At 63.1% G+C, this 12,855-nt stretch overlaps 1 protein-coding gene across 1 annotated transcript; it reads left to right on the top strand.

Annotated features, from left to right (window-relative positions):
• Positions 1 to 6,722: 6,722 nt before the first annotated feature.
• Positions 6,723 to 8,958, top strand: FZD2 (frizzled class receptor 2). The gene has a single exon (XM_064733896.1). It carries the CDS (start codon positions 7,221 to 7,223, stop codon positions 8,892 to 8,894), a length of 1,674 nt encoding a protein of 557 aa, XP_064589966.1. The 5' UTR covers positions 6,723 to 7,220; the 3' UTR covers positions 8,895 to 8,958.
• Positions 8,959 to 12,855: the final 3,897 nt, after the last annotated feature.

A 12,855-nucleotide genomic window follows, 5' to 3' on the forward strand; every position in this document is an offset into this window, starting at 1 on the left:
TGCTTGTGCTTTGTGCTCCACGGGGTAGCTCTACACCCAATTTGTTCCTCCAGTGAGCCAGGCTGGCCTGTGCTGCCAGAACTCCTTTGTGGAACAAGTGTTCTCTCACTTGCTAGGAGGGAATGCTGTGCTCAGCCTGCCCCACCACAGCAGCCCTGTGGGAATTCCCCAGGGATATCCTGGAAAAAGGAGATGCTGGATGCCCCAACCCTGGCAGAGTTCAAAGCTGGGTTGGGTAGGGCCTTGAGCAGCCTGGGGATGGGACTAGGTGGTCTTTAAGGTCCATCCTTACCCCAAATATCCTGTTATTCTAATCTTGCCTCTCTCCTGGGGCCAGCCAGCCCTGTGTGGCCAGCCAGGTGGGGTGACCCTGGAACAGGGAATTGGGGAGCCCCTCTTCTCTGGGGGGCCCTCTCTGGGCTGTGCCCCCCTGCCCTGCTGCACCAGGAGCAGGAGGGAGGCCAGCAATGAATGCCTCCCCACTTGGCATCTGCCTGTGCCAAGAGCCTCTGTGCCCTCCAAGACCTGTGGCTTTTGGGGGACACATCTGCCCCCCTCTGGTACCCTCCAGCCTGGAGGGACTGGCACAGGGACAGCTCTGTGTCCTACTGGGCACAGGGACAACTCAGTGTCCTTGTTGGGAACAGCTTCATGCACTGTCAGACACAGGGACAGCTCAGTGTCCACAGTGGGGACAGCTCTGTCCCCACTGGGCATGGGGACAGCTCCATGTCCCTGTGTCAGCTCTGTGTCCCCATTGGGGCCCTCTGTGTCCCCAGTGGGCTGGGGACAGTTGGAATGGCTGTGTGACACGGTGGAGTGTGACACTTCTGGTCTCTGAGCCCACCCCTCCCTACAGGGGGGTTTGGTGGGTGCTGGGGGACAGATGGGCACTCAGGGGACCCTGAGAGTCACCACGGGCCAGTGGCAGGGGCTCACTGATGTCCCCACAGCCAGCCCTGACACAGGAGGGTATAAATAGCAGCTCTGTCACCTCCTGTCACATGCCCAGTGCTGGCAGGTCCCCTGCCCCGGCTGGGGGCACAGCTGTTCCTGGGAGAGGGAGGGGTGGCCACAGGGGCACCGCATCCCTCCTGCACCTCCACCACCCCACAGACCTGCCACAGTTCTGGGGGACATCCAGGGGTCCAGGCTGTCCCTGTGGGGACATCACTGGGGACACAGACCCCAACCCAGCACGGGGACAGAGCTGAGATGGTTGGACCATGCCCACCCCACCAATATGGGGTCCCTGTGCCCCATGGGGACTCATTGCCATCCCTGGGGGACTTCAAGGGCACTTCCAACCCCAAAGCAGAGCCCAAAGGGAAATTTGTGCCCATTTCCCCCCTCCCCTCCCCGCTGTGATCCCGTGCACTCCGTGGGCAGAAATGGTCACTGCGGTCTGGGGTGGCTCTAAAAATACCCAACCCCTGACAGTGACAGCTGCAGCCAGGCCAGGGGGGCCCACAGCGGGGGCTGCCAGCCCTGTGTCCCCTCCCTGCAGGGACAGCCTTGTCACTTCCCACACACACACACACACACACATTTCTCCATTTCAGCATCCCCTGGGGTCCCGCCCTGCTGCCCCAGTGTCCCAGCAGGACGGTGCCACGGGGCAGTGGCTGCGTGCCCACCGTGCCCACGCTGTCCCCAGGGCCTGGCGGGCGGCACGCGGCCGCGGTGGCCCGGTGGCCGTGGCGCTGGCTGTCCCCAGGCCTCCCCGAAGCCCCTAATCCATCTCTCGCAGCAGGAGATGCCTAAGCTGCCTTTTCATGCCGGCTCCTCCGCGCGCGGCCTCGCGCGCTCTCAATGCCGGCGCTGGCAGGAGATGTGTCCGACAAGCTGAGGGGATCCTCCCCCGCCAGCAAGGTCAAGGTGTGCTTAAGCCACGCTCCCCACACCCTGCCTGGCGGGCTTTGTGTCCCACCAGCACCAGGGGTGGCTTTGGGTGACAGCACAGCTTTGGGAGACAGCACAGCTTTGGGGGACAGCACAACTTTGGGGGACAGCACAGCTTTGGGGGACAGCACAACTTTGGGGAACAGCACAGCTTTGGGGGACAGCACAGCTTTGGGGACAGCACAGCTTTGTGGGACAGCACAACTTTGGGGGACAGCACAGCTTTGGGGAACAGCACAACTTTGGGGAACAGCACAGCTTTGGGGGACAGCACAGCTTTGGGGAACAGCACAACTTTGGGGAACAGCACAGCTTTGGGGGACAGCACAGCTTTGGGGGCAGCACAGCTTTGGGGGACAGCACAACTTTGGGGTCTCAGCGCCCTGAGGGATCCAGGCAGGCAGACCCATATTGTGGGGGGCTCATCCTCCAGCTCAGTCTTGGGGTCACCCACCAGCCCCCCAATCCCAGCTGGGGACCCTCTGTGGTCCTTGGCTGCCCCCCAGGGCTTGGCTCACCCCACACCCAGCCCAGGGCTCGTCTCTGCCCCCAGCCCCCCTGGGCAGGGCTGCTCACAGACCCCTCCCACACACGGAGCACTGCAGACCATCAGGCCAGTTCAGACCAGTACAAACCAGGCCTGAGCACTGCTCTCCCTGGTGGGGAGCACACGTGTGTGTGTCTGCACACGTGTCTGTGTGTCTGGGCGTGCAGGGCCCATGCCCAGGACCCCGTGTCACTCCTGTTCCCTTGGTGACAGACCCCCGTGCTCTGCTGGCACCTCGCTCCTGCCGCCAGCCAGGGCCTTTGTGCCTGGTTTTAATTAGAGCCTCTTAAGTGTGAAACAAAGCCAAGGGCAGGGCCAGGGGGCCCTTCCCTTCCTCTGCGCTCCTGGGGGACCCCCAAGGTCCCCATCCTGCCTGGCATCGCCCCCCACAGCCCCTCCATGCCCCACTTGTGCTTTGCCATCCTCTGTGCCCATCCCTAAGGGACATGTGCCAGTGTCCCCTGGAAGTTCTTCCCTTCAGAGTGGTGCTGGCCACACACAGGGCCTGTGCCAGATGTGGTGCCACTCCCAGTGTCACCCCCAGGGCACCTGTCCCCAGGGAGGAGGCTCAGAAAGAGGCCATCAGCCTGTGGCTGGGCTAGGGTGCTGTTGGGGTGATATGGGTGCTCCCAGCTGTGTCCCCCATCCCTGGCTTTGATGGTGCAGGGAGGACCCCACGGGCATCCTGGCACCTCATGGTGCTGGGGGAATGCCAGGAAGGGGGGCTGCATGGGCACCATGTCCTGCTCCACGAGGGACACAGGAGCCACCAGACCTTTGCAGGTGGCCATGGGCCTCCCCCTTGGGTGCTGGGAGCAGAGGACTGCCAACATTGGGTGCCCACCAGCATCCCCCAGTGCCGTACTGGGATGGAGGGCGAGTGGAGCAGTGGGAGGATTGGGGCTCCTGGGTGCCCCCCAGCCTGAGCAGCTCTGTGAGGACACGAAGGGGAGCTGGGGGAAAGAGCTGGGTTTGGCCCCATACTCCCAGTAAAGCCCAGTCTGGGCAGCACCCACCCTCTCCCACTGGGCGCAGGGGTTGGTCCTTGTCTTCACAGTGTCCCCTCCACCCAGGACACCAAGCCCAGACCCCCATGGGAAGTTTTGGGGAGGGGGCAGCACCCTCTACCACCCCTCACACTCTGGCAGGGCCTGGTGACAGGGACAAGGGATATCAACAGGGTTCCCTGGCCACCCTGAATGTCCCTGGGAGGGGACACCCCTGAGCGGGCAGGACCCCATGGCTGCTTCCCTGGGGTGTCCCCTGACACCCCCAGCCCACCCAGGGGTTCCTCTCAGGGCTGGCTGGTGGATCTGCTCTGGGTTTTGCCATCCCCAGGAGAGCTCAGCACCCACTCTGGGTGGAACCATGTCCCAGTATGTCCCTGGAGGCTCTGGGGACCCTTGTCCTGAGCCACCAGCACCCAGGAGGACAGGGAGGATGGGGACAGCCTCTGCAACCCCTTCTGAAAGTGAAACCCCGCGATCTCCAGAAAGAATCCAAAATCTGAAGCGTTTAGGAAGCCAAGATCCACGTGGCTGTGCAGACACCCTTGTACCCCTCTGTTCCTGTCGCTGTGGGCCTGGGGGACACGGTGGGGACACTCAACCAGACTGTGCCGCCACAGGGCCGGAGCGGGGACGGGAATGGGGACGGGAACGGGAACGGGAACGGGAACGGGCCGGAGGCAGCGCTGGCCGGGCTCCAGCCTCTGCCCGCCGCCTCCCGCCCGGGACCCCCGCACACGCAGCGACCCCCGGGGCCCAAAGGCAGCGCAGCACCCCTGGGTGCCCCATCGAGGACAGCCGGCCCTGGCTCCCACCCCACGGCAGCCCCGGAGGCTCCGCCATCCCGGGAGCGGGAGAGCCCCGGGCAGCCCCGCCGGGACACCCGGCACGTCCGGCCCGGGGGGCTGGCGGGGAGGGGGCCCGGCAGCATCGTGTGTCCCGGCTTTCCCCCACCCCAGGCTTTGATTTGGGAGCCCCCCCTGCCCTTCCCCCTCGGCCAGGAGCCGCAATGGTTTCAATTACGCTGTGAAAGGCGGTGGGGCCCCCTCTTTTCACGACAGCCCGGGTCTCCTGCTCACAACAAAAGCTTAAGTTACAGGAAAGGGAGAGAAAGGGAGGGAGGACGCGCAGGGAGTGAGGGAAAGGGGCTGCCAGGAGCCCCCCAGCCCCCCCAAAACGGAGCCTGTGGGGGCAGGGGGCTCCCCAGCACAGCCCCCCCGGCTGCCCTTCATCCCCCAGCCCCCCAAAACAGGGGCAGGGGTTCCCCACCGCAGCCCCCGAGGGAAACGGGGTGAAAGGCAGCTCCTTGCCTTGGAAAAAGCAGCCCCCGTTCTAGTGCCGAAATTTGAGGTGATCACCTACAGTTTTATTCCCTCCGGTGGGTCCCAGTCTCTCCCAGTGTGTCTGAGTCTCCCCAGTGTGTCCCGGTGCCCCCCAGGTTGTGTTTGACTCCCCCGTGTGTCCCATGACCCCCCTGTGCTTGACCTCCCTGTGTCCCAACACCCTCAGTGTGTCCTGGATGGCCCCAGCGCATCCTGGATCCCCCCGCTGTGTCCCAGTGTCCCCCCACAGGGTGTCCCAGTGTTTCCCCAGTGTGTTCCAGTCCCCCCTTGTGTGTCCCAGATCCGCCCAGCATGTCCTGGATCCTCCCAGTGTGTCCTGGTTCCCTCCAGGCATATCCCTGCCATTCCAAGACTCTCCCTCCCAGTGTGTCCCAGTCCCTCCCAGTGTGTCCCAGTTCCCCCCAGTGTGTCCCAGTCCCTCCCAGTGTGTCCCAGTTCCCCCCAGTGTGTCCCAGTTCCCCCCAGTGTGTCCCAGTTCCCTCCCAGTGTGTCCCAGTCCCTCCCAGTGTGTCCCAGTCCCAACATGTGTCCCAGTTCCCCCCAGTGTGTCCCAGTCCCTCCCAGTGTGTCCCAGTCCCTCCCAGTGTGTCCCAGGCCCCCAGGCCTCTCCCACTGCCCTGTTTTGGGGACACCCCTGGCTGTGCAGTGGCCTTTTGGGAGTGCAGCACCCCAGGGGTGCCCAAGGAGGGGTGGCACTGCCTGGCTGACACCTGGGGACAAGGGATGTTGGGGCCAATCCTGGAGGTCTCCAGTGGGGCATGGGAGCTAATCCTGCTCCCCTGCACCCTAAAGTGGGACCTGGGGACAGTGGGGGACACCTTGCAGCACCTTAGAGGGGTCTTGGGCTGGGGGGAGCAGCCCCACAGGAGGGGGTTAAGGGACATGAGCAGTGCAGAGGACACAAGGGGGCACAGGAGACACAGAGGGGACAGAGGACATGGAGGGAGTGCAGAGGCCACAGCAGGGCTAGGGCACACAGCGAGGGATGCAGGGGACAGGGGACACTGGGGGAGTGCAGAGCACTTGGGGGGCACAGAACACATGGAAGGAGCAGGGGACAGGGGAGGGGCACAGGACAGAGGTACAGTGACCACAGTGGTGGTCAGGAGACACGGGGGAGAAGTAGGGGACACGAGGGGACACAGGACAGCAGGGCACACAGAGAGGAGACCAAGGGGACATGGGAGGACACAGGGCAGCCGGAGACACAGAGGGGACACAGGGGGGACACAGGGCAGCCGGAGACACAGAGGGGACACAGGGGGGACACAGGACAGCAGGGCACATAGAGCAGGGACAAGGGGACATGAGGAGCACAGGGGACATCGGAGCACAGGGGATACGGGGGCACAGGGGACATGGGGACACGGGGCACAGGGGACATGGGCGGCAGAGGCCACAGTGTGGTTTGGGCACACGGGGCACAGGGAACACAGGGAGCACAGGAGACACTGGGGGCACACGGGGCACAGGGGACACGGGCGGCAGAGGCCACAATGCCGTTCGGGCACAGGGGACACTGGGGACACGGGAGGCAAAGGCCACGCTGCCGTTCGGGCACACGGGGCACAGGGCCACGCTGCCGTTCGGGCACACGGGGCACACGGCAGGCCCGCTCCCCGCGGCCCCGGCCCGACCCCGCCCGCGGGGGGTTCGGGGGGGTTCGCCCCGCTCGGAAAAACTTGGGGGGGGCGGTGACCCCCGGGGCGGGGGCGGGGCCTGGTGGGCGTGGCCAGGGCCGGGATGGGCGTGGCAGCCGCGGCGTTTGAATGTGATTGGTGGAGCGGGCGGGGCGGGGGGCGGGGCTGGGGCGCTGGCCCCGCCCGGCGGGGACGCGGCGCTGCCCCGCACAAAGGCGGCGGGAGCGTCCGGTGCGGCCGCTCCGTTCCCCGCGCCCCGGGACCCCGGCACCCCCCCGGCACCCCCCGGGACCCCCCTCCCGCCACCCTCCCGGCACCACCGGGAGCAGCAGGAGCGCCAAGTTCGGGCAGCGCGAGCAGCGCCGCGGAGCACCGGGAGCGCCACGTCCGAGCACCGGGAGCCGTCCCGCCACGCACTGGAGATCGAGACGCCGGGAGCCGTCCCGCCGGGCACGGGGTAGGCGGACAGCGGGCAGCGGGAGCCGTCCGGGCAGCGCCGGGTACGGGGGATCCGGGAGCCGTCCAGGCGGGAGCTGAGAGTGTCCCGTCACCGGGGATCGTGCAGCCAGCACCGGCCACGGAGGAGCTGATCCCCGGGAGCCGTCGAGTCAGCATCGGGCACGGCAGATCAGGCCAGCCGGAGTCATCCAGGCGGCACCAGAGCGTATCCAGTCTCCGGGAGCCGTCCAGGCAGCCCCGGGCACGGCAGCCCCGGACGGGAGGATCGGCCGTCCGGCGGGGCACCGGGCACGGTAAATCGGGGCGCACGGCTCGGGGCACCATGGGCCCCCCCGGCGTGCTGCCCGCCCTGGCCTGGCTGCTGGCGGGGCTGAGCGTGCCGGCGCCGAGCCGGGCCCAGCTGCACGGCGAGAAGGGCATCTCCATCCCCGACCACGGCTTCTGCCAGCCCATCTCCATCCCGCTCTGCACCGACATCGCCTACAACCAGACCATCATGCCCAACCTGCTGGGTCACACCAACCAGGAGGACGCGGGGCTGGAGGTCCACCAGTTCTACCCTCTGGTGAAGGTGCAGTGCTCGCTGGAGCTGAAGTTCTTCCTGTGCTCCATGTACGCGCCGGTGTGCACGGTGCTGGAGCAGGCCATCCCGCCGTGCCGCTCCATCTGCGAGCGGGCGCGCCAGGGCTGCGAGGCCCTCATGAACAAATTCGGCTTCCAGTGGCCGGAGCGGCTGCGGTGCGAGAACTTCCCCCGGCACGGCGCCGAGCAGATCTGCGTGGGGCAGAACCACTCGGAGGACGGCGGCTCCCCGGCGCTGCTGACCAGCGCCACGCCGCTGGCCGGCCAGGGCACCCCCGGCGCCCCCCGCTACGCCACCCTGGACCACCCCTTCCACTGCCCGCGGGCGCTGAAGGTGCCCAGCTACCTCAACTACAAGTTCCTGGGGGAGAAGGACTGCGCTGCTCCCTGCGAGCCCACCCGGCCCGACGGCCACATGTTCTTCAACGAGGACGAGATCCGCTTCGCCCGCATCTGGATCCTCATCTGGTCCGTCCTGTGCTGCGCCTCCACCTTCTTCACCGTCACCACCTACCTGGTGGACATGCAGCGCTTCCGCTACCCCGAGCGACCCATCATCTTCCTCTCGGGGTGCTACACCATGGTGTCGGTGGCCTACATCGCCGGCTTCGTGCTGGAGGAGAGGGTGGTGTGCAACGAGCGCTTCCAGGAGGACGGCTACCGCACCGTGGTGCAGGGCACCAAGAAGGAGGGCTGCACCATCCTCTTCATGATGCTCTACTTCTTCAGCATGGCCAGCTCCATCTGGTGGGTCATCCTCTCCCTCACCTGGTTCCTGGCCGCCGGCATGAAGTGGGGCCATGAGGCCATCGAGGCCAACTCCCAGTACTTCCACTTGGCCGCCTGGGCCGTGCCGGCGGTCAAGACCATCACCATCCTGGCCATGGGGCAGATCGACGGCGACCTGCTGAGCGGCGTCTGCTTCGTGGGCCTCAACAACATCGACCCTCTGCGAGGCTTCGTGCTGGCGCCGCTCTTCGTCTACCTCTTCATCGGCACCTCCTTCCTCCTGGCCGGCTTCGTCTCCCTCTTCCGCATCCGCACCATCATGAAGCACGGCGGCACCAAGACGGAGAAGCTGGAGCGGCTCATGGTTCGCATCGGCGTTTTCAGCGTCCTCTACACCGTGCCGGCCACCATCGTCATTGCCTGCTACTTCTACGAGCAGGCCTTCCGCGAGCACTGGGAGCGCAGCTGGATCAGCCAGAACTGCAAGAGCTTGGCCATCCCCTGCCCGCTGCACTTCACCCCCCGCATGACCCCCGACTTCACCGTCTACATGATCAAGTATCTCATGACTCTGATCGTGGGCATCACCTCGGGGTTCTGGATATGGTCTGGCAAAACCCTGCACTCCTGGAGGAAGTTCTACACTCGGCTCACCAACAGCAAGCAGGGCGAGACCACGGTGTGACCCCCCTGCCCTTCGGCCTGAAATATTTTTTTGTTTTGGGGGTGGGGGGGGGAGGAGTTATTATATATTTTTTATTTTTAGATTTATTAACGTCTAAGGGGTGTCTCTCTTTCTCTTTGGATTTTTTTTTTTTTGTAATTAAACCTGTAAATAGCATTTGTAAATTTAAGTATATATTTGTATTTGAACGTGTGGAAAAAGAGAGGGAGGAAATAGGAGGAGAGGGAGGGAGAAAATAGGAGGAGAAGGAGGAAGAAAGAGGAGAAAAAGGAAGGAGAAGAGGGGAGGGAAAAGAACAAAAAGGGGGAAAAACAGTGGAAAAGGGAGGAAAAGAGGGGGAAAGGAAAGAAAAATAGGAAGGAAAAATGTAGGAGACAAGGGAAAAATGAGCAGTGGGGGTGAAAAAAGGAGAAAAGTGAGGAAAAAAGGGAAATGAGAGAAAAAGGAGGAAAGGGAGGAAAAAAGTGGGAGGGGAGGAAAACAGGAGAAAAGGGAGAAAAACAGAAAAGGGCGGAAGAAAGGAGAAAAAGAAAGAAAAATGAGAAAAAGCAGAAAAAAAACGAAAGGGAGAAAGAACAGGAGAAGGAGAGAAAAAGATAAAAAAGAGGGGGAAAGAGAAAAAAGAGATTAAAAAAACAAGGAGAGAAAAAGGATCAGGAAAAAAGAGAAAGAGGTGGGAAAATGGAGAAAAAAGAGGGAAAAAAACACTGCCAAGGCTGGGAGAGGACCCTCGGCCCCCTGCTCCCCCCTTCCCGCTCTGTCCCGGCTCCCTCAGCCCTGCTCCGCTGGCCCCTGGAAAAAAGGGTGAAAAAAAGGCAAAAAACCCCGAAACCAAGCCCATTCTTCTCACTCTCCTTTCAAAACTCCCCAAGAAATTGGATTTTTTCTTCCCCACCCCTTTGCTCCCACGAGACCCCAGGCTGGTTCTGCCGCCCCCGGGGGCTCTCCCTGGGCCCCCCTCCTTGGCTGATGATTTTTCCTCCCAAATCCCTTTTTGAACAATCCTTCCCGAATACAAACGAGTCCCAAAAAATGCCAGATTATTCCCGAGGGCTTTTTTTTTTCCCCAAAAAAACCCCCAATAATTAAATTATGGGGGTTCCCATGGAGTCTGCCGGGCCCCCCCATTTCCACCGCCCCGTGGGGATGAGCCTCCCTCCAGCTGGAACAAAGCACTTTGAAAGTGGGGAAAAAGAGATTTTTAACCCAAAAAATGAGGAATTTTCAGTGTGAAGAGGGAGGGGGGGCCTCCTCTCCTGTGTCCCCCCCCGGGAGGAAATAGCTCACATTTTCTCTGGGATTAGGGGTTTGGCGGGGGTGTTCGATCTGTTGGGGTTTGGGGGATGCTGGAGGGGGGATCTAGGGGAGTTTCAGCTGGAGGGGGACAACTCAGGGCAGGGACGGGGGGGCTGAAAGGATGGATTTAATGAGCTGGGTTTAATTGGAATGAAAAAAAAATTCTCTTCCCAAAATGGAGAGGGAGACCTGGCCACGAAGCGCTGGCCCCAAGGGTGCCCCAAAATCAGCCCTGGGAAGCCTCAGCCCTTCTGGTCTGGCTCGTTGCAGGGGATTTGGGGATCCCTGGAGCAGAAGGAGGGGTTGCCAGGGCAAACCATTCCCCTTCCCCCAGCAAAGGCCGGGAAAAATCCCCAAACCCCCTTAAAAAATCCCAGTCCCGCGGAGAGGGCGAGGCGGGAGCTGAAGGGGTTAAGGCAGCGCCTCTCCAGCACATTTTGGAAAGGAAAAACTCTTTGGATCCGGTTTAATTTTCCAGCGATGACTTGGAAGGGGGAGAGAAGAGGGGGAGAAACTTCTGCAGGGCTTCTTTTCCCCCTCCTCTGCCGTTTGGAGGGGCAGTTTGGGGGTCGGCCTGGGCTTTTTGGGATCCCCCCAGCCCCACCTTGGCACCCCCCAGGACACCCCAGCACCCCCTGTTACCCCAGTTCTTGCCCTGGGAGCCTCTGGAAGTGGGAATTCAGGCAGGGAAATTCCTGGTGGTGGCATGGGCAGGCTGAGCTTTGGCCAAGGCATCAGGGGACCCCCCTGCACCCCTCAATGCCCACCCCGAGGGTGCCACCCCCTTGCCAAGGGGGTTCTGGGCTGTTTCCAGCCCTGCCTCTGGGTGTTTCAGTTTTGGGGTGCTGCCCTTGGGGTCCTGGCTCTGGTTCGAGGGTCCTGCTCCCCAAAAAGCTGCTCCCTCCCAAGGCTGCTTTGTTTTCCAGAGCTCGGATCACGGGGGACGGGGGAATGTAAACTCTCCACCCAGGAATGCAGGAGCTCCGAGAGGAGATTTTTTTTAAAAGGCTTCATGTCCTGGCTTTGGAAAGCAGAGCTGGGATCTGGGATTGCTGGAGCTGCTCCTGTGCTCCGGGGGTGCTGAGGGATCTGGGGGTTCTGGGGGTCCCTGGCCCCACAGGCTCCTGTGATGGAGGAACTGGGCCAGCTTTGTGCCTTTTCCGAGCAAATTTTGGGGGGTTTTGGAGGTTTTTGGCGCTCAGGGCTGTTTGCAGCCTGAGCAGGAGGAGCTGGAGGGTGTTGCAAGCAGCAGTCAGTGTGTGTCCCCTCTGTCCCCTGCTCTGTCACCCCAAAGATGGATCACCAGGGACCGGTCACCCCAAAGATGGATCTCTGTGGACATGGGTCACCCGAGGGACAGGTCACCCTGGGGATGGGTGACCCCAAGGATGGGTCACCCCAGGAGCAGCTGATTGATATCTGAGGAGAGATCACCCCAAATCCAGCTAACCCCAGGGATGGGTCACCCCACGTCCAGGTAACTTTGGGGATGTCACCCAAAGAATGGGTGCCCCCAAGTGCCACCAATCCCAGGGACAGGGGACAGGGACCTCCTCGCTGAGCAGGGCTGTCCCCAGGTCGGTGACTCCCATCCTCCTCCTCCCCTTTTAAGCCGGGTGAAGAGGGAGCAAACGCCAGCGGCTCGGGCCGTGTCCCCTCCCGGCTGTCCTTTGATGTCCCCTAATGAGCCCCGCTCTGTTTTCACAGCTGCCACCGCCGCGGGAGTCAATTAATCAATTAACGCCAAAGCCGGGCCGGCCCCGAGCACCCGCAACTCATCACAGCGGTGCCACCAGGGCCACCGGTGCCACCGGTGCCACCAGGGCTCCTGGGCATGGGGACAGGGCTCAGCACACCGGAGTGTCCCAGCACAGGGACAGCCCCGGCGGTGACAGCACTGCAGGCAAGGGACAGGAGGAGGAGGAGCTGGGAGCAGGACCCTGGGTCATGCGGTGTCCCCAGCGCTGGTTGTCCCAGTGCTCCGGGGACCCAGGCTGTGGTCACTGCTGTCCCCTGCTGCTGGTCCTGTCCCCTTATCCAAGGGCTCTCTTGTCCTCAGGTTCTCCTGTCCCCTGGACCATGGGCTCTCCTGTCCCCTGTCCCGCATGGAGGCTGTCCTGTCTCCTGGGGCTGTTCTGTCCCCTGTCCCCATGGCCCCCAGGTTCCCCTGTCCTGTTCTGTCCCTGTCCCCATGGCCCCCAGGTTCCCTTGTCCTGTTCTGTCCCCTGTCCCCATAGCCCCCAGGTTCCCCTGTCCCCAAACTGTCCCTTTTTCACCCCGGCTCACAGTTCCCTCAGAGCAGTAGGATCCATCTCCCCTGTCCCCTCCGCTGCCACCTCCCCCCTTGTCCCGCTCCCCAGCAGTGACATGGAGGTGGCAGAGCGCACGGATGTGACAAGGGACATCTCTTTGCTACACTTCACGTGTCTCCATGATCTTGGTACGACAAGGCCTGAGATTTTGTGGGGACATCTCTGGCTGTCCCCACCTTCTGGCTCCGTGTGCCTTCACCCGCAGCAGTGACCCAGCACCCAGCGGGGCCCCGGCTGTCCCCGGCTGTCCCCGGGCCGGCTGTCCCCGCCGGGCGGGCGCTGCAGCGGGATCTGGCCGCGGCCGAGGCCGAGCCCTGGCCGGGCGCCAGCGGGGACAGGCGGCTCAATTCGCT

The sequence above is a fragment of the Zonotrichia leucophrys genome, chromosome 27, assembly GCF_028769735.1.
Source record: "Zonotrichia leucophrys gambelii isolate GWCS_2022_RI chromosome 27, RI_Zleu_2.0, whole genome shotgun sequence".
In the NCBI taxonomy this organism is placed as follows: domain Eukaryota; kingdom Metazoa; phylum Chordata; class Aves; order Passeriformes; family Passerellidae; genus Zonotrichia; species Zonotrichia leucophrys.

Excerpts from the sequence above, each read along its gene's own strand:
- FZD2 (XM_064733896.1), top strand. The coding sequence starts at position 7,221 with ATGGGCCCCCCCGGCGTGCTGCCCGCCCTGGCCTGGCTGCTGGCGGGG.